The 25,449-nt window shown below is 42.2% G+C and overlaps 1 protein-coding gene across 2 annotated transcripts in view; it reads right to left on the bottom strand.

Annotated features, from left to right (window-relative positions):
- Positions 1-25,449, bottom strand: part of efna3a (ephrin-A3a) — a 72,707-nt gene that overhangs the window by 12,151 nt on the left and 35,107 nt on the right. For both annotated transcript variants that reach the window (XM_005740658.2, XM_005740659.2), the window contains exons 2-3: positions 1,873-2,174; positions 1,531-1,599 (exon numbers count right to left, since the gene is read on the bottom strand). In XM_005740658.2, the coding sequence (XP_005740715.1) occupies positions 1,531-1,599; positions 1,873-2,174 (371 nt within the window). The remainder of the gene's footprint in view (positions 1-1,530; positions 1,600-1,872; positions 2,175-25,449) is intronic.

Here is a 25,449-nt window from a genome sequence, read left to right as displayed (position 1 = left end):
AGAGTGAGACACAGACAAGGAGAGAAGACACTCCATTAAAACGACAGCACTGCGAAACAAGGGGGGGAGTGAATTTTAGGCACCATTAAATTCTGCACAGTTACAGAAGAAGATGAAGGAGTCCGTGTACCCCTGCCACTGAAAAAGCATGAAGAAATCGCAGACTTTGAATCCCCATGTGAAAATTAAAACATTAAAAGCATTTGGAACAGAATTCATTATCACATTCAGTGTTCGTGCAGACATGGAATTAAACTCAGTCTGCGCAGGCAAATTAACCATGAATGAATGATGTTTGGGTTGTGTCTCTTCATCTTTGTGTATTTCTGCCTCTTTTCTTTAGCTAATATGTTTGTCTGTGTAAGCCTGTGACTGCGATACAGAGTTAGGTGGATGGAACAGCATTAACGGAGGACGCGCACAGAGGCTGGTAGCAATTTGCAGCTCATCAAGGATGTAAAGCATGTGTCATGAATATTCACATTTCTTTCTTATCTTAAATACTTGGAGGATTTAAGGTGGGACACACACACACACACACACACAGAATGAAAAGAAGGCAGCTGAAACCAGAAATGTTTTTTGATAGCAAGCTGTTAAATGACCTTGTTAAGCAAAGGTTGGAGCTGGTAAACTGGCTAAATGTGCTCATGCATGCACATCACAGCCATAAGAAACAGTTTACAGTTGACATTCTCCCATGTGTAGACGCATGTGCTCAAACTCCTACACACTCCTACGCACACAGATGCACCCAAACACACACACACACAGAAGCAAACAGAGGTGTGGTAGACGCATCAATAGATTAGCAGTGACAGTGGGATGGGGGTGGGGGGGGTTGGTGTTAAGGTGATGTGTACACAGGGGCTGACACTGGCCTGAGTGTGGGATGTATTAGTGCTGACAAGGTTAGAGGAAAGGGGGAGGCTTTCAGCGCTGGGCTGCCTGATCAAAGGCCTGCAGGGAAGAGAGCAGGCTACCAGGGTAAAAATAACACATACACTACACCGTGCGGCAGGCTTCGGAGAGCAAGACAGAGAAAGAAGAGATAGTCAGAGAAGGAGAAGGAGGGGGTGGTCAAGAGAGCTGCGGGAGAGAGGTATGGGGAGTGACAGAGGAAGAGGAGGGCAGAGAGCTAGATCATGCAATTCAATCTATTTTTTTCTCTTTTACATCTTTTGTGTATGTCACTTGCAGAGAGAGACAGCACATTACTGTAATAGCACCGAGACAGACAATAACATTAAGCCATCCATCTCAAAGCACTGCTTCGAGGTAAAATACGCCATCATCAAAACCCTGCCAAGACAGCACGAGGCAGAAAAGCCTCTCTCTGAGACAGGACTGTCAGATCTTAGTTTTTCTGTGTGTGTATGTGTGTGTCTTTGTCTCAGTTTCTCTCTGTGTTTGTGAGATACAAACAGATAGGAGGTGAGGGCAAATGAAGTGACACAGAAAGAGAGGAAATAGTATAAAATGAGCGGAGGAGACGTATACTAAGACTAAGGCAGATTTTTCTGGTCTCACCAGTGGAGCAGCAGACGAATACTCTCAGTCTCAGGCAGCTGTGACCGTGGTGGTGGTGCGTGGGCGTGGCTAAAACAGAGAGCAAACACACACAACACATGTCAAACTTGTGCCCTCTGCAGGCCGCACGATCCCCAGCAGCCGGCTGTGTAAACGGCAGAGCTGCAACTGAGCAACAGCCCGTCCTCAGCTGAACTTAGAATCTATTAGCAACACCCACGTACCATCAGTACATGTGCGTGGCAGCAGCTGAGGAAAAGCTCCTCGTTATAATCTTAGATCAAAACAGTGAATGTGCAGCACCCTCAGTCTTTCGTGCAGGTGTTCGCAGGTCTGACTCACAGATGTAGTAGTACTCCTTGCCCACGTTGAACTCGTAGCCCAGGGAGAAGGCGCTGTAACGCTGGAACTTCTCTGAGAATTTGATGGGCGCATGGGGCGCATGGGGCCGGTTGCACTCCCAACGCTTGGAGCCCTTCTGGGTGTTGCAGGTGCGATAGCCGTGGTAGTCGACCATGTAGAGGATGTACTGCTCTGCTACGACACGCTCTAGCGTCCCACGCTGACTGGTGTTGTAGTGCGGGCAGTAGATGTCCAGGTAGTCGTTGACACTGACTTGCACCGTGTATCCCTCCCTTCGGAGGCTGACATAAAAACAAAGACAGAAATAAAATGAATGCATTCAAAGAAGGCAGAAAGAAATGTGGGTAAGTGACTATGGAACCTCTCTAAACCTCTTTCACTATCTGTTAAAGGAATAGCTCAACATTCACAAATCACAGTCTAGGTAACATTTTCTTTTTAGCCAAAAAGCAGCCTGCACATATTTCCCTGGAAAAGAAAAACTCGTTTTTGGATAAGTGAGTTTTCGCAGAGCTTGTAGATGAAGTCTATTACACTGGTATCAATTTTCTCATTTAATATTCAGCCAGAAAGCAAATGAACATATTCCCCAGAAATGTCAAGTAGCTGTTCAGTAAATAAAACCTAATCTCAGTGAAAAATACCACCACGAGATGAAAAAAAGTTTTTATGATCAACACTCTGGAAATGCAACGATGCAAAACAAAGCAGCAAAGATTTTACCGGACTAATAACCAATAAGCTGTCAGTTAATTTCTGCTTCATAACTAACTGAGCAGCTGGTTAACAATTTCAACAGTATAGTTAACACAAATGTAATGCAATGAGGGCTTAAAGAGAGTTAATCCCTTCAGCGTTTTCTTCACACCTTGAACTATTACATCTTTCTCCTCCCTCTGCATATAAAAACACACATTTTCCCACCAAATGCCCGGTGGCAATTCCAGGGAATCGTGCTGAGAATCATAATCTGTACTCCTGTCTTTTCCCCAGAGCCAGCTTCGGGCCAGGTCAATGAGGTGGAAGGAGATTCTGTCAGCGGCGATGTATGCTCTGGCTGCTCTGGCTGCAGGGGACTCGGTCTACACAGTACACATGATGGAACAATGTCCCCTTTTAGCATAAATGAAATCCACTCTGAGGTTAAGAATATATATAAATATGTGTGTGTGTGTGTGTGTGTGTGTGTGTGTGTGTGTGTGTGTGTGTGTGTGTGTGTGTGTCTTGTACAGTAACCCTTCAGTCGATTTAAAACAGAGGAACTGAACTGAACAACCTAAAGAGTGATGTAATAATGTCCCACACTGCCACCATGCTGTTACCAACACTGTTTGTAATGCTAAGTATACTTATTATGTAAATTACACAATCTGTAATTAGACAAAGTAGAAGTCATTAGAAGGGCTCCTGCAGGTGAGCTGATGAGATGGGAATTGTCCTAAGTTGCAGCGATGTGTAACCCACGCCAAGTGCCCGCAATGACTCATACTAACCATTAGGTGGTGGTATTGTGCTGTATTATATGGGCAAAGATCACCCTTCTTATTCTCTGCACCATTATTATTTGTTTCCTGTTGGTTGGCTTCTCTTTCTTACACATTATCTGCTTCACAAAAGAACGCACACTTTAACACTCTCATAACCACTCCTCACTGTGCATACATTATGCCAACACATGCACACACTGCTGCTGAGAGGATCACACTAACATGCACACGTGCATGCGTTACTAGGTCAGGCACCCAGAGATATTTTTCATTCAATCCCAAAATGAAGATCAGAAATGTCAGACCCTTCTCTATTGCTTTCTTACTGTGCGGATCACTTTTTCTGGATCCTCTCGCCCACTCTGATAATATTTTCCCCTCCGTTTTCTCCCCTTTTCTTCATGTATACACACATGCTGAGGCAGATGAATATCAATTCTCTTAACCAGTGTTCTTTTTGGGCCATCAATCTTATCTGTGCTTTCTATCCCCACTGCTTAGATGTGAGATGACAGACTTTTGTCTTGCAGTGTTGCGGGAAGAGACAACACAGCTATGCTTCAAAGGGACTATATTTAGAGAGGGGGTTTGTGTGGTGGAGGAAGGGAGGAAGGTTGAGATGGTGAGGAGAATGGAGGGGTAGAGAGAGATAAAGAGGTACAATGGGCGTAGGATAGAGAGAATTTGAGGGAGACATGAGATGGAAGTGCAAGATAGAGGGTGTGCTGAATAAAAAAATATGCATTCGGGAGAATCCTGGATGCAAGTTAAGTCAGGCGGACTCACCGTCACTGAAAAATAAGTGTGTGAGAAGACTTGAATGCAAGGAGGGAAGAAGATCCAGCGAGAGAGCATCTGTGCTTGAGTGCTCTATCATATTCATGGATGAAAGGCCACTGGATACTGCTGAGACAGTGCAGCAAATGCAGCAAACTAGTCTGCAAAAGCATTTGTTCTTGAGCATTTGCAGGTTGGAGAGATACATTTTTGAAAATATGCAAAACGGCTCAAGAGTCTTCTTAAATGTACAGCAATGTCTTATTGTCCCTTTCCATGTAGCTTGAATGTAAAAGCTGGGGACAAATTTAAATGCAAGGATAAGTTTCATCATTAATAATGTTTAGAAGTATCCAATGATTATTCAGCCTGTAAAACGGCAGCAAAAAATGACCATTACTATTTCATAAAGTTTTTCTTTGAGCGGTTTTCCTGATGTATTACTTTAATAACTTTATCCAAATAGCGGCAGATCTGCTTTCCGCTTTTCGATGACTCATTTCAGCACTTGCATGAAGATGCGGCACCGTTCTTTTCCTCCTTATTGTTTTGGTTAGCACCTACCCTAGCTACACAGCAGGAGGACTGTTTGTTCCAAAACTGGCCAGCAAATGAGGAAGCTTGGGAAGAAGAGAGGAAGAAGGGGAGGGGAAAATGACACGGTGGTAAAAACAGAAGGTAAGGTGGGGCAGAGGAGAAAACAAGGAGGAAAGGAGACTAAAAGGGTGAAGTGAGAAGACCAGGCTTGCTGATGGGTGAGAGGAGGCGGGGAGTCCCTCTAGGTGTATGCTGTTATATAAGCAGTCCATTTAGTGGCACAAGACAAAAAGGTTGCAGGCCAGAGAGGAATGGAGGGAGGAGAGGAAAAGAGAAGCGGAAAGAGGGGGTGAGAACAGATTTAATAACTTAAGGTAGGGGGAGGAAGAGGAAGGGTGAGGGGGGGAAAATGCTTCAAATGATGACAACAACAAAGAGTAAAGCACAGAGATGGAGGCAGTGGCCTAGACACAGACACAGCACCCTCTGGGGATGGACATATATGTGGTAAAAGTGCATAAAAAAGACTGATGGATCTCATTCGCCTGTTGTCTCTCCTTCCCTGCACCCTTTATCCAAGTCGTTTCCTCCCTTTCCACTGTGCATTGTGTCTGCGGTGGTTTTGCTGTCTCATCACCATTTTCCTATGAGTGGGAGTGCACAGCTAGTTAGTATAAGCAGCACAAGCTGGTGAAGACTGCCAGGGGAGGAAAATAGCAGGGGAGAGATCGAGAGAGTGAGAGAGGAATGTGGGGGGGTTAAAAGAGAGAAAGAAGAAGAGAGGAAGAATGAGACAAAGATAGCACCATTGCACCTTTCACGTCTGTGCTAAAAAGAGCCTTAGGAGAATACTGCCAGTAATAAATAACAATGGTGAGGTAGCGCTACAGCGTGAGACACTTACAAACATACAGTGCACAGAAACGGTGCATTTAGCACAGCCACAGGAATTCCACGACTGCTGCAGTAAAATGTAAAAGAAATCCTAAACAATCATATATCAGCAGCTTGGGGCAGTAAGGGATTACGAATTACAGTAGTGTAATTTCTTTGCCTGTATAAAGTTACACTAATTACACATTAAATTTTCAGTAACACTGTTACTTTGACATATTGTAGGCTTGCTCACAGCCTTATTGGAAGTTTTTTCCTGTCTGTGGGCAGGCTGTGGTAAATTGATGAGGGGGCTTGTCAAAAGTGGAAGGCGGCTAGCCTTTACCAAAAAAGAGAAAGTGCACCTCCTGCACTGGCTTGTTAACAAGGTACGTGTCCATTCAGGAGGCGCTCAGCTTTGTTCCAATTTGGAGAGTGTAAGAACTGTGAGCAGGAGGTTGGGACTTCTGGAGAGCTGTGTGTGGTCACTGAGGCTAGGCTAACTGCTGGACAGTCAGTTAATCCATCCAGATTTTGTGCCGCTTGTTAAAGGGGACGTTTTCTGCTTTTTTCCAGTTGCAGTTTTGGATTTACACGATTCTCAATTTAAGATATTCCTCATTCATTTAATACTGAGCTTTGGTGTAACCCTTCAGTTTGGCTTTCTAATGATATGGGGACTCTCTCAAACATAAAGAATGAACTGCAGATAAGTGGTGCTGTCATCTCGAAATGACTGTATTGAGGATTTTCTCCATTTCTGACATCAGAATAAGCTGCTGAATAAGCTGCATCTGAAGTCTGACATTTTACACTGAGTTAAACTGAACAACATGATATTTAGTTAGCATTAAAAAATAATTTTAAAATAGCTGACATGTACCTACATGGTGTTTTACACATTCAACTTTCAACACGGACACACACACATGCACACACACACATAAAACAAAAAAGAAAGAAATAGCCTCAGGGAGCCACAAGCTAATGTACTCCTGGTGTGGTTCTCAAGTCTAGATAAATGGAAGAGTTACTTCAAGAAAGTGCATCGATGTTAAATCTGTGTCAGATAAAACATGCGGATCCATCCACTGTGGTGACTCCATGGAAGGTCATATTATTATGAAATCTTATATAAAACTTAGAGACAATAAAGTTTCAAGAAGGATTTTCGTACTTAGTAAAAGCAAAACCAATTGTGGACCACAAAAAACTCCACATTCTCTTCATTCACTGGTTTCACTGTTTCCCAACCATTTTTATCTATATAGCAAAAAAGGCCTCTAAGGATAATCTATAATACTGATTACAGAGATCATACGAATTCACTATTCTTAAAATCAAAAACATTAAAATTCATTGATCCAGTTTTTGCATCTCTCTATGTGGAGCGAAACTGTGGAACAGACTGAATGATGAGCTGAAGGAATGTCCAAGCCTGACCCAGTTTAAAAATATACGGTTTTTCAGAGGTACAGGAAGGAAGAAGGGCTTTGATCAGGTGCTGTGACCCAACTATGTGTATATGGATATCTGTTGGCGTGCTACTGTGTGTGTTTGTGTGTGTGTGTAAGTGTAGTAAACAGTAAAGAAGGTTTTAAACAATGACGCAAAGACAAAAGGTGATGACTATTTATTAAATAGTGGGCTTCTTCCTACTCCTTTGCATCTGTCTGTCTGTGTATCTATAACAGATTAAGAAAAACACAGTGACCTTTGCTGCTGAGTAGCTATTAATGTAATTTTTCCAGTTTTCAAATAACTTGTCCAACACTTGTAAAATTTTATTTCCCTTGCTTTCTACACGAGTGGTGACATTTATTTTTGTTTTGCTTTCCCAAGCTCGAAACTAGAACGGATCCAAGAGCTCAGTCACTTTTTTTTTTCTGTGTAATAATTTTTGCCAGATTACATCAAAGAGAAAGCAGAAGCACAGACGCTGCTGGCTTTCAAGGAAAAATAATCCTGGTGCATTTGTATTTGTTTATTTTTATTTGTCGACTGACATGAATGGATATGAAATGTCTAAACCCACTACGGTATTCTCCACATTCACAGAAGTTGGTAGTGTTTGTTCTGCCACAGGTTCGCCTTACATTACTGCCGGAGGCTCTACTGTTTTCAAAAATCCATTAAAAACAGCTGGAAGAGACAAGTTGTTGCTTTTCACAAATGCAGTCCAACCCTGCAGTGGAAAAGGCGGTAATAGCGTTTGATTGTAGAATGAAGCACTTGTGGGTTGCATAGGCATTACTGCAGATAGGTACTGCTGAGTATAAATTACACCAGTATCATCCTTTGAAAATACACAGTTCAACATCTGTTACAGGCTCAGTTTTATACAATAATATTGATGTTACATGAAAACCAAATAATGGTTTTAAAGCAAAATTCTTTCATTATTCTGCAAATCTCCCATAGCCTTGTTTTTTGTGGCCAGATTTTCTTCCTAGATACAATTATTTTGATCTTGGGAATCCTCGACTCCTCCATGATTTATGTGCTTGAACATCTACAAAGCAATTATGAACAGAGCCGTCCTCTGTCAAAGACAGCAGTCTCACTATGCTTTAATTTAAAGTACTGAGCTTTGCATAAACTACCAACATTTTACACAGCAAGTAATCTACACTCACCCAACACTCTATTAGGTACACCTCGTTAGCACCTTTTTCATTCAGACCTGCCTTAATTACTCAGCTGCGCATACAACATGCAAATCTCCTGTTCGATCACATCTCTAAGGTGCACTGCTGGATTGAGATCTGATGACTGTGAATGCCATTTGAATTCAGTGAACTCACTGACATGTTCAAGAAACTAGTTTGAGATGATTTGAGCTTTGTGACATGTCAGGTTATCCTGCTGAAAGCAGCCAACAGAGGATGAGAACACTGTGGTAATAAGGGGATGCACAGAGTCAGCAACAATACTCAGGTACACTGTGGGCTTTAAAAGATGCTCAATTAGCACTAGAAGGACCAAAGTGTGCCAAGAAAACATTCCCCACACAATTACACCACAACCAGTCTGTGTCACAATACAGGATGGAGCCATCCTTTCATGTTGCTTACACCAAATTCTGAGCCTACGATCCAAATGTGGCAGCAGAGATCTAGACTCGGGCTCAGGCCAGGTTGTTTTTCAATCTTCTATTGTTTATTTGATACGCCTGTGTGAATTGTAGCCTGAGCTTCCTGTTTTTAGCAGGAGTGGCACCCGGTGTGGTCTTCTACCGCTGTAGCCATTCTGCTCCAAGGTTCAACATGTTGTGCGCCCAGAGACCCATTCCTGTATACCTTGGTTCTAATGAGTAGTTATTTGTGCTACTATTGCCTTCCTATCGGCTCGAAGCACTCTAACCATTCTCCTATGACCTCTGGCAACAAGGAGGTATTTTCTCCCAGAGAGCCGCTGCTCGCTGGACATTTTCTCTTTTTCAGATCATTCTCTGTAAACCTTAGATAGGGTTGTGTGGGAAAATCCCAGCAGATCAGCAGTTGCTGAAATACTCAGACCAGCTCAGCTGGCACAAAAAATTATGATATGCTTAAAGTCACTTAAATCAACTTTCCTCCTCATTCTGATGCTACAGCAGGTCGTCTTGATCACATCCTTAAATGCACTGAGTTGCTGCAGTGAGCAGTTGAACTGTTATACCTAATAAAGTGACCAGTAAGTATATATCTAATTAATAGTGCGATGCAGGTGTCCACAATGTTTTATGAGCTTTGGTTTGGAATATAATATATAATAGAAGCTTGCAGTGCATGTATTGTGTTTCTGAGAGACGCACTGTATTTTGATCAACGTTGCAAACTTTTGTCAGTAAAGATGAGGTCAGCGTGACATCCTCACTGATTGCCTTAAAAAACACAATCTCTCCGAGGTAATCACCGTCAGCCTCATCGGGAGGATAAACTATCGAAGCACAAAATGGCGTGACTTAAATGGCATTCACCAATCGTCTGTTTAGCACCGACAACACTCCTCCAATCAAGTCCCCTGGCAGGGCCTAGCTAGACTCTGCTGATTTTCTCCGTACCTCAGCACCAAAACTCATTACTTGCGCATGCACATATGCACACAATGGACACAGACAACCATGAGACGTGAACACACACACCCACACACAATATCTCCTGCGAGTCGTCACTGATTGAGTTAATGCTGCAATTAACGGCCCCGTTTACAATGTTTCGATCCAAAATGGAGGACCAGGGGAGAAACAAGTGCTGAGCCAGTTTATGGGAAGTGGCATACGATGCAGCTCACTTCTATTACTATTAGACGACTGGGAGTCATCCACTAGTTTCCTCCACTTCCTCTGTCCACAGTGGTCTCTGAGAGATAGAAAAATATTACCTTTTCATATTTGCTCATTTCTATAGTAACCGCCTCCCAGTTCATTTGATGTGTCTACTTTTGCCTTTATGTTTGCTTGTTTTAGTTTAACTTTACGGAAAGCTTAACAGTCCATTTTAAAAATCTACAAATATACACAACTAAGATTCTGACATATCGAGAGTTTGATGATTTTCAGAGTAAAAGCTGGAAACCGCTCGGGGACACTGTCGAGTCTGTAACTCTGCAAACGCTGAAATGTCAAAGCTTTCAACTGACTTAATCATTTCACTAATTAATACATTTGTGTTGACGTTGCCCGATCATGACATTTACACTGCATGCCAACAACAGGGTTTAACACCGTCATAAGTGGAACATTAAATACACAGTTATTCCTGATGTAATTTGACCGTGCAGAAAGTTATAGATTTCTGCTTTGAAGTGATATTTTATTGATCTCTTCTTAGCAAAAATTTCTTAGCTCTCTTTGCTTTTTCCTTCTCAGGAGAGCCACAGTGCAGTATCAGCTAAAGAGCAGCAGCCAGCAGCGAGCCCCAACACAGAGGCTGAGAAATGAATCTCGAGGTAAAGTTAAAGGATGACTTCTCTGCTCACTATTCCATCCTGTAGTCAGTACATCTCCCCCAACCGCACTCCAGGCTTGCTGTTTTATTAAGTGAGTGGAGGAAGCAGGCAGGACCCATTCAGAAATGTCAGCTATTAGCCACATTGTAACAGAAGCAAATACAATTACTGCAGAAGAGCATGTCTGCAGTAGTTACTCTAAACTAAATGTAAGGGATGACCTAGAGAAACTAAACCATAAACACCAACCTGGGTTGCCTGGCAACCTTAAATATACAACATATAATATGACTAACATGAGGGCGTCTTCCCTTTTCTCTGAATAATTGAATGAATCTTTAATGAATGTGTAAATCCTAAGAAATCCCTACATCCAATCCCTTGGGACAGAGTCCAAACGGCTTAGATGTAAACTGAGGGGAAAAAAGAGAAAAAACAACCAATCTTCACACTTCAGAAGCTTTAATCAGAAAATAGCTGGTATCTGTGTCTGATAAATGCATTTAACGCTTAACTATTTTTCATTATTTATTTCTGCGTTTTTATTTATTCATTAATTACTTCTATGATACACACAAGTCTATTTGTTAATCGTGATTGGTCAGCGGAGTATGACGACACCGTTTTCCGTTGTGAGAGCAGGGAACAGATGAGGTGGAGGTATGTGCTGGAGAGAAGAGGAATGAAAGCCAGTAGAGGCAAGGCAGAGTACATGTGTGTGAATGAGAGCGAGACAGGTGTAACAGTGAAACTGCAAAGAGCAGAAGTAGTGTGGCTGGATGAGTTCAATGACCTGGGGTCAACCATCCAAAGCAATGGACAGTACACACTAGAGGAGGAGGAGAGAGTCCACGCAGGGTGGAGTGGGTGGAGATGTGGAGCTGGAGGCGCTCAAGATGAAAATGCCAAGAGTTTCTTTGGGAGTGACCAGGATAGACATGATTAAGAAACGAGTATATCAGAGGAACAGCTGAGGTTGAGCAGTTTTGTAGACAGGTTTAAAGAGGTTAGGCTGACATGCAGAGGGACAGTTGATATATTGGGCAAAGGAAGCTGAATTTGGAACAATTTGTCAGGCAGGACTAAGAGAGGAAGACCACAAAAAAGATTCATGGATGTAGTGAAAGAGGACATGCAGAGAGTTCGTGTGATGGAAGAGAGTGAGGGGGGCAGATGATCCACTGTGGCAACACGTAAAGAGAGCAGCCAAAACAAGAAGAACAAGATGTGTTTGGCCATATTTGTCTTTCTGCTAGTTTCTTATGTACCGTCATGTATAGTTTTACCCCTTCAGGCCTCTAAAAATGATTAAATAAAATAATGATAGAAGAGAAAATTGACTTTTAATTTGGCTTCACACAGTCAGATATCCAGCAAACACTTCTGACAGGGACACCAGAGGACATTTTTTTAATGCTCGATTATGCAAAGGCCATTTTTTGTTAGCTATTACTGGCTCACTGGCTATACATGTTTGAGTTGCAGCAGCGAGGGAAACAAAACTCATAATGATCACCCTAATAACACCATTTCCACAGCTCCAAATTCTGATTAAATCACTTGGAAAGATTTACGGGTTTGCTGCCAGCTCATTCAGAGGAAATATGAACAGGCATGCATTTCATTGATTAATCTGTGCGGTTTAAGCTGCTCTTTACTTTCCAGACATCCACAGAGGAAGTTTAAATATCAAACTGAAGAATGGATGACACAGTTGAATATTAAACTGTGGCTTTCCTCCAGCTACACTTTTTGCATAAAATAAATATAACAGAGGCCAGTAGGCATCTTCTCTTTTCTTTTATTACACTGGAATGTTTCCAAGGACCACTAGGGAATATTTCTCTGGCTATTATTGGCCCCTGGGCTTTAGGCTTTGCATTGGTGTGGCAACTCACACTGTCAGCAATATGGCTTACACTCTAGTAAGCACTCAAATCCAGCAATTAAACTCCCTATGCTCATAACTCCGGTTTGGTTTAATGCAATTGGGATTTTGAGTGGCTCAAATATCCGTGCTGCTGTGCTGCTATGTCCAAAAATCTGGTCATTTAATTGGAACGAATGGCGTGGACAAAAAACAGTCGAACATAAAAAGAAAACGAGAATAACTCCTCTCCTAATCACACCAAAACCTTCAGATGTATCATAAACCGATGCCAGTTCCAGTCACGGCCAGTCTTGAAAAGTGATCCATCCCGCTGAGCTCTCGGTGTGATCGTACCTCGCAACATGCCGCGATAACAAGGGTCCATCTCTCCAAAGGTGAGGCTCCAATTGTACTTCACTACTAAAGGCCTGATTGTACACATCTGCTCTCTCTCTGTGAGATTGCTGCTTTTTTTGCTTCACTCTCCTCCCCTTTGGTTCACTACTTATCTGTCACCAAATCATGAAAAGCAGAAAAAATGGTCTTTTCTACTTGGAAGCAAAAGGTCCAAAATGTATAAATGGGCATAATGGAGCATACAAACCATATCATAGATATACTTAACTGTACATAAAGACGGTGTTTGTAACATCACTTTTCTCTGGGTCTATTGTGCCACCAACACATCCCACTGAAGCACTACGAAAAACCTCCAATGGTGTCATTGTGGTAAAATACACCAAGACCACAGCAGCAGATCCCTGGAGGCCTCTAGGTTTTGGTTGTTTTTCTACCACATCTTCCAGATGCTCGATCATATCAATTTAAACCATGAGATGGTTTTCAAACTATTTCCAAACTATTTCTAAACATTTTTCCCAACGTGACAGGGCAGATTATCTTGCTCAATGAGATCAATACCCACAGGCAACATCACTGCCATGTGTGTAATGTGCAGCTGAGTGCTAAATGTCAAAACAGTGTCCACATGAATGCCAGAAGCCAAGGTTTCCCAGTACAATATTGCCTAGAACAATGCAATGCCTCTGTTGGCTTGCTTTTCTCCTGCAGTGCATCATGCTACCCAAGTAAATAATTGCACACGCACCTGGCTATTGAAATAAAGTAAAGGAAAATGTGATTCATTAGACCAGGGTATCCTAGCACATTGATCCACAGCCGAGTTTTTAGACTCATGTGCCCTTGGCAGTACTGAAAAGGGACCTGCATGGAGATGCTACAGTCCCCTCTGCTATTCAGCTAAATGTCTGCAAAGCACCTTCATCTAGTGGACATCTGCAACAATGCAAAAAAGAAATCTCTTCAGCCCTGATCTAGGACACAGCCTTCCTCTAGCACAATCTACAATCACACATACTCAGAGTAGTCAAAATGACAATAAACATCCACAATCGATTTCTTTTCAGGTGGATTTCTTTTTCCATCTTTTTCCATTTAGAGAGCTACTCCATCTGCCCAAACTGAAAATGAGATTTTTTGAAATTTTTGACAAGTTCGGACCAGAGGTGCCCGCAGGACGTGACGATCAAAGCCCAATGTGGCATGTTTTTCTGTCATCGAATCAACTCAAAATATTAGCTGTGAGAAAAGGTTTATTTCTATTTTGTTTACTGTATGCTGCCACTTATACAAAGGGTGCTGGCCTTAGAGGAAAAAGAGAGGGAGCCTGACAGAAAGTGAGATAGCAGAGGAGCTGTGACACACAATAGGAGCTCTCATCAAGATGAATTCTCCACAGTACACACCCTCAGAGAGGGTGCCAGGCAGCTCCCAGTCGCCCACGTGGCCATGTCCAAAAAACAAAGTGCTTATCCTGCCAATCTCAAACTGTCTGGTTACTAAAAGAGCAGAAGACAGACTCGAGCAAAACAGGGAGTGCACAAACATACACCAGCTTAGTATTCACGTAAAGAAAATCTTCAACAAATGAGACATCTGAGGCAGCGTGCAGGTAAAAGTGAACATAAAATAACCACGTTGCAAAAATATAGGCGAAGTATAACACGAAGGTAAATCCACAGAGGGAGCCACAAGACAACAGTGCCGCTTACATTATCTTTACAAAGTATAGTATGCAAGCTTTGAAGTTCAGTGAGTGAGGGGGCTCGGCTACTCTCACAGGAAGTTAACCACAGTAGGGCGTTCATTTTCAAAAAACCTCAGTCTGTAAGCTCCTTCTCTGGGCTGGCACACATATCCCTCTCTCATCCCGCACCAAAGAGAGGAAAGAGAACAAAGGAGAGAGAGAGAGGGGTGCGAGGTGGAAAGGAAGAAAGGAAGATCAAGGAAAGTAGTTCTGGGTCAGATTTAAACTGGACGATATTCAGACAATCTAATGGATGCCAAGTAGAATAATCTGGTCTTTTATCTCCAAGCCATGGCGACTGCAGGGTTTAATGTAGGTGTAAGCACCCCCTCCCCGAAGACCACCACGCATGCACACACTCTTTGAAAACTAAAAAAGAAACCTCAAAGCGCGCTCCCTGATCACTTACTCTAAATACAATTAACTTACACATGTCTTTAACAGATAAAAACCCTCAGGTTCTTTCCAGCTCACACCAAACATGCAACAGCGCAAACGCACAAACACTTCCTAGCAGGCCTCCATAAATAATTCACCTATTTTCTTAAAATAACCCGTCGCCCCTTTTAAAATATATCCTCCTTTCTTTGTGCAAATAACCCTCTAGCTCACACAGCAGAGTGGTCATGGAGTAATTATTTACACGTTCCAGCAGGGAGCACTGATAAGAGCCCCGTACATGAGGAAAGCGAGATGAGGACCGTCTGCTAAGCTAGCATGTCAATTGGTGGCCTATTAGCAGGTGATGCCAGGCAGGCATGCTGAAAGCAGCTCCCAAGGTAGGTACCACAAACCTGAATAATTGACTGGCTGCAGCCGACGCTCACCCCTATTTCTCTTTACCTCCTCACCTGCGTGGCTGCACTCCCTCCGTTGTTCTTTCCCCACCCTCCACGTCCCATCTTTTTTCCGCCTGCCTTCCGTCACTCCACATTTCTTAGGGTTACGAATTGTGAAAGTTGCAGGTACATAAAAGGTGCTTGTGCAACCGAGGAAATGAAGCGAGGAGCATTCTGAAAGCGTTCGATGCGAAGCATCCTGGGAGAGGCAGCATGTTTGCTTCTTCAGGACAGTTTTTAACACCACAGCTGCTGCTGTTTGGCAACGCGGGCAGAGAGTGACTGGAGAGGCAGAACGGGAGCACTGGGTGCAGGAGGCTAAAATGCTACATGTTTGCAATGTTTTCCGTTTAAACACTTTAGACTGAGGCAGGATTTTAGAGGCCCGCTCAGAGAGGAGGCTTCACAGAGATAGACCTGGAACGGTGTGAGGGAGAGGCAAAGGATTGTGGGTAGGGGTGAATTACACCAGACAATGATACACAAGGAAATCAACCTGCTTTCAATATCTACAATACCTCCTTGTGAATATGGAAATCCCCTCTCTGGAACAACTTTGCGATGAGGCACAATGCATTATCCTGAGGAATCAAATCAAATTAAAACACCCCCTTGCCACCCTTCCATGTGCGGTGCAGCATCTAGCCGAGGCCAATAATGAATACCGCCTCATACCATCTCCTAATGGAATTGCCTTGTCTTGGAGTTCACTGCTGTGACACTGGCTCAGCAGTGGCAAAAAGATTACTAGAAAGATTAAAAGACAGAATAAACCAGAGGCTGTGCATGACAGGCAGACAGGCCCCAAGATCACACATTAGATAATTGGTGCAAGAAGAAGAAAAAATCCCCTCACTCCGTCACTCCTCTGTTTTCTGCTGGGGTTTAGAAATGGTGGGCAGCAGATCCCCGCCTGGCGTGCTGTGACACCTCCACAGTAAAAACTGTTTGAAGAGACTGGAACAAAGCCTGTGTGCTGGATGCTGTGTGAAAATGTTGCTTTTGTGGGCCTAGTGATGAGTCTAAATCCAGTGGCGTAGTTAGCAATTCTTCACACAGCTGGTTAGATTCAGGAAGGATGCATTGTCGATCCTCCCGAAAGAAAGACACACAAAGACAAACATACACACACTTTTTCCCCCTCACTCCAAAACAAACATCTTTTCACTTCACTACACATGCAAGCTTTATCTCTCCCCCCACCCTTCCTTTTTTTGTGCATCCAGTGCATCTTTTTCTACTGTATTTTTTCCACTTTGCTCACTCTACACTATCTTTGTATCTATCTACAATGTGTAGTTATCTCTTCCTCCATCTCCTCCCCTCTCAGAACAGCCCAGCCAAGGGCTTTTGCCCTTTCATAATTCATGGAGTTGTTCTTATGGCTCAGGCAGCCATGTCGGATGTGAATCTCTGCGCCTCAAAGGCTCACTGAGCCTACACCACCTCAGCCAGGAGGGTTACCGCATGAGCTACTGTGCTCAGGTATCATACAGGACCAAATCAACACGCTCAGTCACACCTGAAACATCCAGCACATGCAAATTATCTGCTTTTGTTTAGACTTGCACACTCTATACCACCTTTGTTTTGACAGTCGATTTGGTATGCCTTTATGCACCGAAAGCTAGGTATGGGAAAAAATCTAATTATACGATTTATCACCTGTCAGCAGAATTGTATTGTGAGGATTAGACTGTGTTATGTTATTATTATATAAATTGGTAAGTTTTCACTCACTTTAATCAGGTGGTAGTTAAAAATATCAATCGTTCAATTCATGCATACTAAGAGTGTAAGTGCTGAAGTTAAGTTTTGTTATTTTATTTGTCATTTTACATTATGCTGTAAATATGACTGACATACATTGCCATAAATCTATACCTCTTATTTCTAAGGCCAACTTGAGCAACGAGCAAGCAACTCTAGGGAGGTTAACAAATGAAAAGAACATAATATGTCTTAGCAAAGTGTCAACTACTGCATGCAAAGTCTCTGGAAATCTAAGCATGCATTATTCTCTCGTTCTGATGATGGTTATCGAGACCGTTGCCTAACACTTCAGTTCTCCCGAAGGTGTTTAGGTTTGCAGCTACATCAACCAATCATTCAGTGACCCCCTCATGTCCAACAGATCTGGTAAATTTACATTGTTATGTCCAGAAATCCCTTTCATATCTGAGATAATGTTGGTAATATGTCTCCCAGGTGGAGACATAATTTAAAAAAAAGTATCAGCCTACAAAAACTTACGTATCTGGGTGGGTGACATGTTTTCCTTCAAAGTGCATACTGAGCACTTCATGAAAATGTTAACGGTTATTGTGTTTTTATTATCATAATAAGACCTGTCTTAGATAAAGTTCTAGATAAAGCCTACAACAATGTAGGTATCTGGGTGGGTGACACTGGGTAAAGTCCTTTCTTATCTATGCAACTTTTTAACACCTACAAACAACTGCTATGATTTTCTCCCCTCCACATGTCTCATCTTTTTGGTACCCAGGAATGATTTCTGAGCTTAGCAGAACAGTGATCTTTTATTTTGCACACTGGTCATGAAGTAACCTTCAGAACAAACGAAACCTGAATGTTTTTGTCCACCTGTGGCAGTTCAGCGCTCTTACCAAGAACAGCCCAACTGCTATTTCTGAGCTGGACTTGTATGTTATGTTATCTTACATGTTCTTTTTAATTTGATTTATTATAATTATGTGTATTTGTGTTATATTTGTGTTAATAATTTTTGTAACCTTGTAGCGCTGCTCCTTCTTGGCCAGGTCTCCCTTGAAAAAGAGATTTTAATCTTAAGGGACCTCCTGGTTAAATAAAAAATGTATAAATAAAAATGTCATCCTAGAAGAGACTACTCTCATTAGGAAAGAGATATTTCATCATAGGGTAAAGGTGATCAATCAGAACAGCACTGTATTGATCCGCCTCATAGCATAACAGAGATACTGCATGCTCTCACTGGAAGGATCGAGGGTTCAGGTTTTTCCTTTAATTTGTCGCATATTCGTACTATTGTCTGAAAGTATTGTGGGGCACGACAGCAAATGAGTTGTATTTATCACAAAGAGCAGATATAGAGCAACATTAGCAATACTTTTATCTTCTGTTTTTGTTGTTGCAATATTTTCAACACTTAACAAGAAAAACATGAGTGGAATCGTAGACTGCATTTAAAATGGTAACCACCATGATGTCTCCCACTGGTTATTGAAATCTCATTGTAAAGCTTTGACCTGAAACCAAGAAACTAAGGACACTGTTTGCCCTGTGAAGTGTAAGATATCCACACTCCAAAGTCTATTTTTTCTCCCACAGAGCCCATAATTAAAAACTAAAATAAAAATAAGAATAATAATAATAAAAGAAAAAAGAAAAGAAAAAATGTTGTATTCATTAAGGCTTAAAACCAGTGACAAAGACCATGGGCTCCTCAGGTCTCACAGTTGCTGTGAAAGGCCCAGTCAAACAGGCCCACCTCCTGGTCAGTGACCCCTCCCAGTTGCTATGGAACCACCAGTTGCTATGGAAAAATACATTCCCCAACAATTTGGCAAGTGGTTGCAGGAGATGGTTTGCTGTCCCAAACATTTCTCACATTTTAGTGTTACGACAGTGTGGACATTACTCATTGCTTGGATTAGACAGATAAATTAGCTTTCTAATATATTTGACTGATAGCAGCCTTTAATCAAACGTTATAAAAATAACCCCTTGATGACATTTATTGTATTTAAATTTTTCATTCGTTCGTTCGTTTAAATGCTTAATATGTTTTATTGAATTCATTTTTTTTATTTTAAAGCACTAAATGTATTCCAGGCTTTACCATGCTTTTCCATGGGCATGTAATTCTACATTCATTTCATTACGCAGTGATTTTAAGTGAGCAGCAGGGGTGGAATGTGACAAATTGTAATTACCATCATTACTGCAGCAAAGTCACTTTTTAGCAGTGTTATAAAACCCAATAATTTTACCTTTAGCTAGGCAAAGCATTTTGTGCTCTCTGCAATCGGGTGGAGACTTAAAGAAGCATATTATTTGAATGGATAAAAAATGGTGAAATTGCTAAATATCATTGTGATTGTTTCAGTTGCTAGCAGCCTGTAGTTTGCATGCAAGACGCTAAATTATCTGAAAACATTTGCCAACTAGTTGCTAAACAGTAATAAAACCATAAAGAGTGCAATGCAAATGTGGAACATCTGCTTTCAAGCTAAAATGTGTCGATTGCTGCTGCGGCCAACACATTTTATAAGGCAATCTGTTTTCAGATCTGCCTCTCCGGTTTGCATCTCAGCTTTTCAAGATTCACCACTGCTTGATGGTAGTTAGCAAGTGTTTGCAGAAAAGTCTCTGCCTTGCATGCAAACTACAGTCTTCTAATGATCAAAGCAGTCACAGAGAGGTTTTGGTGCAGCACTCTTTTTGAAACTAGTTTCATACAGTAACCGTCGGGTCAAGAAGTACGCTTCAAGCACTTTTTGCATCCAGTGGAGTTACCCGCTGTCTGTGATTAGAAAAAAAAATCAGGTTTAGAAGCTATATCCAGTGTTCATAGGCCATCTGTGGTGGAAAGATGTAAAAGTGTTCAGCAGAACTGAGCTGAACAGCAGAGTCTGGTGATGATTCTAGGTGGCTTCCAATATATTGTAAAAATAAAATATTGGGTAGAGTAGTTTAAAATATCCTGATATTTATTTCAACCTTATCCAGACTAAAACAGTAACTAACCTGGCAAACGAGCGAAAAAAAAGGCGAGAAAATAAAATTTAAATGTTCACACAGGGATAAATGTATTTCAAATAATGAAACGCAACAGGGCATCCAGTGTGTTTTTGATGTAAAATGACAGATGTGACTGGTCAGTTGACTGGAAGTAGAATTAAGCTGCAGGCCGTTTGCTTCTCACTAAGCAAATCTGTGGGTAAAATGTTCCATGTGGCAAGACAACAAAGGATGTGTCTCTCTGCTAAACAGACAGCAGCTGAATACATCAGTATACTATATGTACACACACACACACACACACACAGAAGTGCATCAACACAAGCGCACGTCCGTCTGTGTACAATCCCATTAAACACACACACACACCTACACTGCTAAGTACTCACAGCTGGGCTTTTCTTTTCTCACACACCCAGCCCAGATGAGTGACAGCTTTATGTACACACTCTGAACACACAGCCATACACAATAACACATATATTAAAACACACACACAGAGACGTTCACACCAACAGAATGAAAAGGAGACTCGTTAGCCACTATAATCAATGTTAATCACTGCAGACTCGCTTCACTGTCAAGACTGCGACAATGTGTGCCCGTGAAAGAAACGCAGAGAAAGAGAGACGGAGCAAAACAGAAAGAAAGAGAGAGAAACACAGACAGACTGGGTGGAGCGGGGCAGGGAGAGTGTAAAAATGTGAAATGGTATCCAAAAATATACACTGCCCATGGAGCAGTGAACCCACTGCAGTTTTGATGTACTTTATCTTGTTTTTCAAGGTCTGTTTTCTTGGGTCCGTGTGGCTGAGCCTCGGTGGGAGATGTGGTCGGGCCCGGTTCGTGCCGACAGAGTTTAATTTCAGCCGGGGGACAGGGGGACAGAAAGGGAGGGGATAGAGGTCGCAGAGATGGGGGTATGCGAGAGGTAGCTGGGCAACAAGATAGAGAAGACGGATAGAAAAAGAAGAGATGAAGGAATATAGAGAGAAAGATAAGAATTGTGTCGAATGGCGGAAGTGTGCCCGGGCATGGAGATAGTGGAGAGGTGAACCGCTTTAACCGAGGCACAAGAAAGGAATGCAGAGACGGAGGGCGGCAAAGAAGGGAAAATTGAAAGATGTGAGAGGAGATTATTAAGAAAAGATGTGTAATGCAGAAATAACTGGTGACAACAGGAATGGGTCCACTGGATGCACTGTAAACGTGGAAAAATACACTGTTTTGAAGTTGGAGCAGGGACCGGTGGAGGCCGAGGTGAAGGGAGACTGACAGCAAAGAGGAAGGGAAGGAGACGGCAGACTGGGGGCAGCAAGTAACAGACAGATTGTGTTTATCAATATGTAATACAAATATGGGTGTTGTGAAATGGGCTTTGGCCTTCACGGTTTAACCAAAACTTTAGTGCAAAGCTTAGCCGCTTAACGGGCACCCAGCGGGAGCACACGCTGAATAGTAATGTCTGCAAGCGGTGATTAGAATTTCAGATAGAGACAGACGGGCCGCTTTGCCATGATTTCTGGGCCTAATGCAACCGGCCTGTGTACTGAGGCATTCAGGAGCTCTGAATGTGACCTTATGTCCGCAAAGATAGAATACTCTAACAGCCTAATGTACCGAGCTCTCGCTGTGTGGGTGTGTGTGAAGCATGACAGAGCAAGGCGAGCTGGCCATATTTAACATGCACAAACTGTAAACACAAAGGCGTCGACCTCGTGCAGAGGTCGCACTGCCTGGCATCGCTTTAAATTAAGCACACACAGACGATCACTTCACATTTCAGTGAAGTTTGTCCATCTGCTGGAAATTTGATGGCTGTCAGTACAGAGGGATCAGCAGGAGAGAGAGAGGTGAGTGGTGTCAGAGTAACAAAGACAGGGAGAAGCAGATGGAGGAGCAGAGATCAGGAGAGGAGCAACCGACGGTGAAAGGAAGCAAAGAGAAAGAACAAAAAGAACGAGAAAGAGAAAGAAGGAGAATAGAGAGAACTTCCTTCTTCCATTCTTGTCAGTCTTTATGATTATGTTCCTCGCCTCCTCTCCATCAGCCACAGGGTAACCTTCAGCACAAGACCCAAGTAGGGATGATGAATTGAGATGAAGAGCAGAGAAAGGACGAAGATTAGCAAACACGGACGGATGATGAAAAATGACAAATGGATGGAGAGTGAGTGAGGGAGAGAGTGGAGTGAAGGAGGTGTTAGAGGAGAAAGTAAAAGTGGAAGGAGGAAAGGTGACATTGGGGAAGAGGGGGGCGGAGTGTTGAGGAGGGCAAGCCGCTGGCTTTTAGCTGGAGGACGGCCACAGGATGACATTAGAGGAGCACACTTTGGCTGCTCCTGCTGGGAGGTTCTGCACATGGGTACACACTAACACGCAAAGAGAGAGGCGGATAAACAGACAGACAGCCCTGCAAACGCACACGGGAACACACACCACGCACACACACAGGTGAAAATAAGCACCTGGTGTTGCATACTCATGCCTCCTAACCTGTGGGGAGCCCACCCTGCTCACCCCCTCCACTTCTAGTCTAGTTTGTGCGCTGGCCTGATAACCTTCATGGCAACTGGGCTAAAGACACACTCGTGGTGACAGGTCTGAATACCTGGAAAAACAATGATAACTTGGCTTCAGAGGCTCTTGACAGTTACTTACCAAAAATAGAGCATGTGGCATGTTGTAAATAAAAAAACACAATTGCACTGAAACTGAGTCGTATTTTAGTGTTAGTTTTATGACAGTGTGGAGACCACTCATCGCACGGGCTAGACAGATAAATTAGCTTGCTAATATATTTGACTGATACTGGCCTTTAATTAAACAGCACACATTAGCCAGCCTGTATTATAAAGTAAAGTCATCATCTTCTTGTCCCTTCACAGATTCTTAGAAACACACCATAAAAGAAATGATGGCATTTATTTTGCTTTCATTTTTCATCCATTCATTTAGATTTTATATGTTTTATTGAATTCATTTTTTATTTTAAAGCACTAAATGTATTCCAGGCGTTACCATGCTTTTCCATGGGCGTGTAATTCTACATTCATTTCATTACTCTGTGATTTTAAGTGAGCAGCAGGGGTGGAAAGTGACTAATTGTAATTACCATCATTACTGCAGCAAAGTCACTTTTTTAACAGCATTATAAAACACAATCATTTTAACCTTTAGTTAAGCAAAGCATTTTGTACACTCTCTAATCCACTCCACTGGAGACTTATAGGAGCCTATTACTTGAATGAATGAATGAATTTCAGAATAAATGAGGAAAATATTGGACATATCCAATTAAAAAAGATTTTTTTAACACTACAGAGTATGCATAATAGGAACTATATCTCTCTTTGAACCCTACAAAATAACTCACATCACAGGAGTGCAATGACGGTGAAATCAGGCTGTTTCTTGTCAGTGTTTCAGCATCACTGGTTGCTTTAATCTTGATCAGACCAACACTGAAAAGCCAAAGAAGTGTCCAAAAAAATACTGATAGCTATATAATAAAAAACAAGCAACACATGTTTGAATGACTGAACATTAAGGTATCTTAAATGTGTTTTATATTCTTTGTACTAGACGTTCAGGGGTTTGGAACAGTTGGACGGTGCAATCTGAAGCGTTCACTTCAGGCTGAGGCTGGAAAATATCACCAGATTTCTATCAGCAGATTTATATATAAGACCCATAATGACCACGGGACGTGAAAGTGTTAGATTTCAATAACAGGAGAAAAGGAAATGACAGAAGCAGAGGACAGAGTGGCCTGTATTTGTAAGGGAAGAACAAGCGAGCGGGAAAGAACAGCGCTGAAAGAAGAAGTCTGAGCGAAGAAAAGCGACCTAATGAAAGGAAGGGTGACTCATTTGCTGATGAAAAGAGCATTGCACTCCTCTTCCAAATTGCCCCCATTTAGACGAGCCACCTCGAGCACACGCGCACGCACACACATACACCCACAAACAACTCAGTGCCCTTTACCTCTCCCTCGGAGCGAGGCATAAACGAGTGGAGTGACAGACACGGAGAGCCGATGGGCCCCCTCCCCAGAGAGGGGAAAACGCACTCAGCCGTACTGATCTTAAAACAACAACCTTCCCCCTTTGCTTGCTCGATTTTTTTTTCCCCCTCGCTCTCCTCACCCACTCGCCACCTCTTTTCTCTCCTCACATCCTCATATCTCACGACCCCTGCTTAATTTCCTCGTTCTCCATTTATTTTCATTTGCGACTCCTTATTCATCTCTGGGGTTTTTTCTCCTCTTCTTCTTTTTCGCTGTTTGATTGCTCGGCTTTTGTTTGCTGTTTGCTCTCGTTCCTCCTAATGCTACAACCCAGCCATAGGTTCTCGGCCCCTCCTCAGTAATCGTTGCTCTTTCAAACGTTCGTCTCCCGCTCCGTCTCATCCATTTGATCACATTTTCGTGTCACCCTTTATGTCTCATAAATATCCAAGAAGGATCATTGACCCTCCTCTAGTTTCCAGCACAATCCACATCTCTTTTCTCATTTCCCTTGCTGAATCCTTGGTAGAGCTGAGTGCTTTAAAATAAATATCCAATTTTAATGCGTGCAGGAGCAATTTACCCCATTTTTACATTAAAATAAAAACTTCACATATCATTAAACTCTAATTTATATAATATCTCTCAATTTCTGAGTTACTGCCCTGTTGCTCATTGAGATAATGTGACCATGGAGATTAAGTTTTGAAGCCTGAAGGTTAAATTAAAATGATGCCATGACTTACTTCCACAACAGCAATATACAGACCTGCCTTGGATAGGATAAATAAATGGCCTGCATCTAGACTGTCACTACAAAATATGGACTGGAATAATTATTTTGTCAGAGACCAAGCACGTTCACACTACCTCAGCTCAGAGTTGCATAATGCATATATTGTGAGGCAGTGTTGTCTTAAATTGAACCCGGCAAGCTGTGCACTTACTCCAAATGATGATTGCAGCTTTTGACCTTGATTGCCAGGGTAGCTGCTGAATTTGACCAATTTTGACCATAATGGAAAAAATTCTTTTGCAATAAAGATGACAAGTTAGCCCACACAAAAATACCAAATAACGCCACACTGTTTTCTGACAAAAATAATGCAGCTGTTTACTAACTAGCATTGGAGATTTTATGATATCTGTCGTGGTCCCTGGTTTTATTTACTCTTTCTTGAGATTCGTTTCTCATTTTGATTTTTCTATGATATTCTTTCGTGTGTCTTTTCTATGTGCCTTGTATTTACCAGGTTTCAACTCCTGTATTATTTTGATAGTGCCTTCATCTTTACTTCCTGTTTCCGCCTGTTCTTTCTCTTATTGGTTAACCAAGCTTTTTGAGTGAATATAGTCCGCTCTTTCGCACGTCTCTCGTCTGTT

The sequence above is a fragment of the Pundamilia nyererei genome, unplaced genomic scaffold (genome assembly GCF_000239375.1).
Source record: "Pundamilia nyererei isolate P.nyererei 1_Seehausen unplaced genomic scaffold, PunNye1.0 scaffold00102, whole genome shotgun sequence".
In the NCBI taxonomy this organism is placed as follows: Eukaryota; Metazoa; Chordata; class Actinopteri; order Cichliformes; family Cichlidae; genus Pundamilia; species Pundamilia nyererei.
This window is presented reverse-complemented; position numbering and strand designations above follow the sequence as displayed.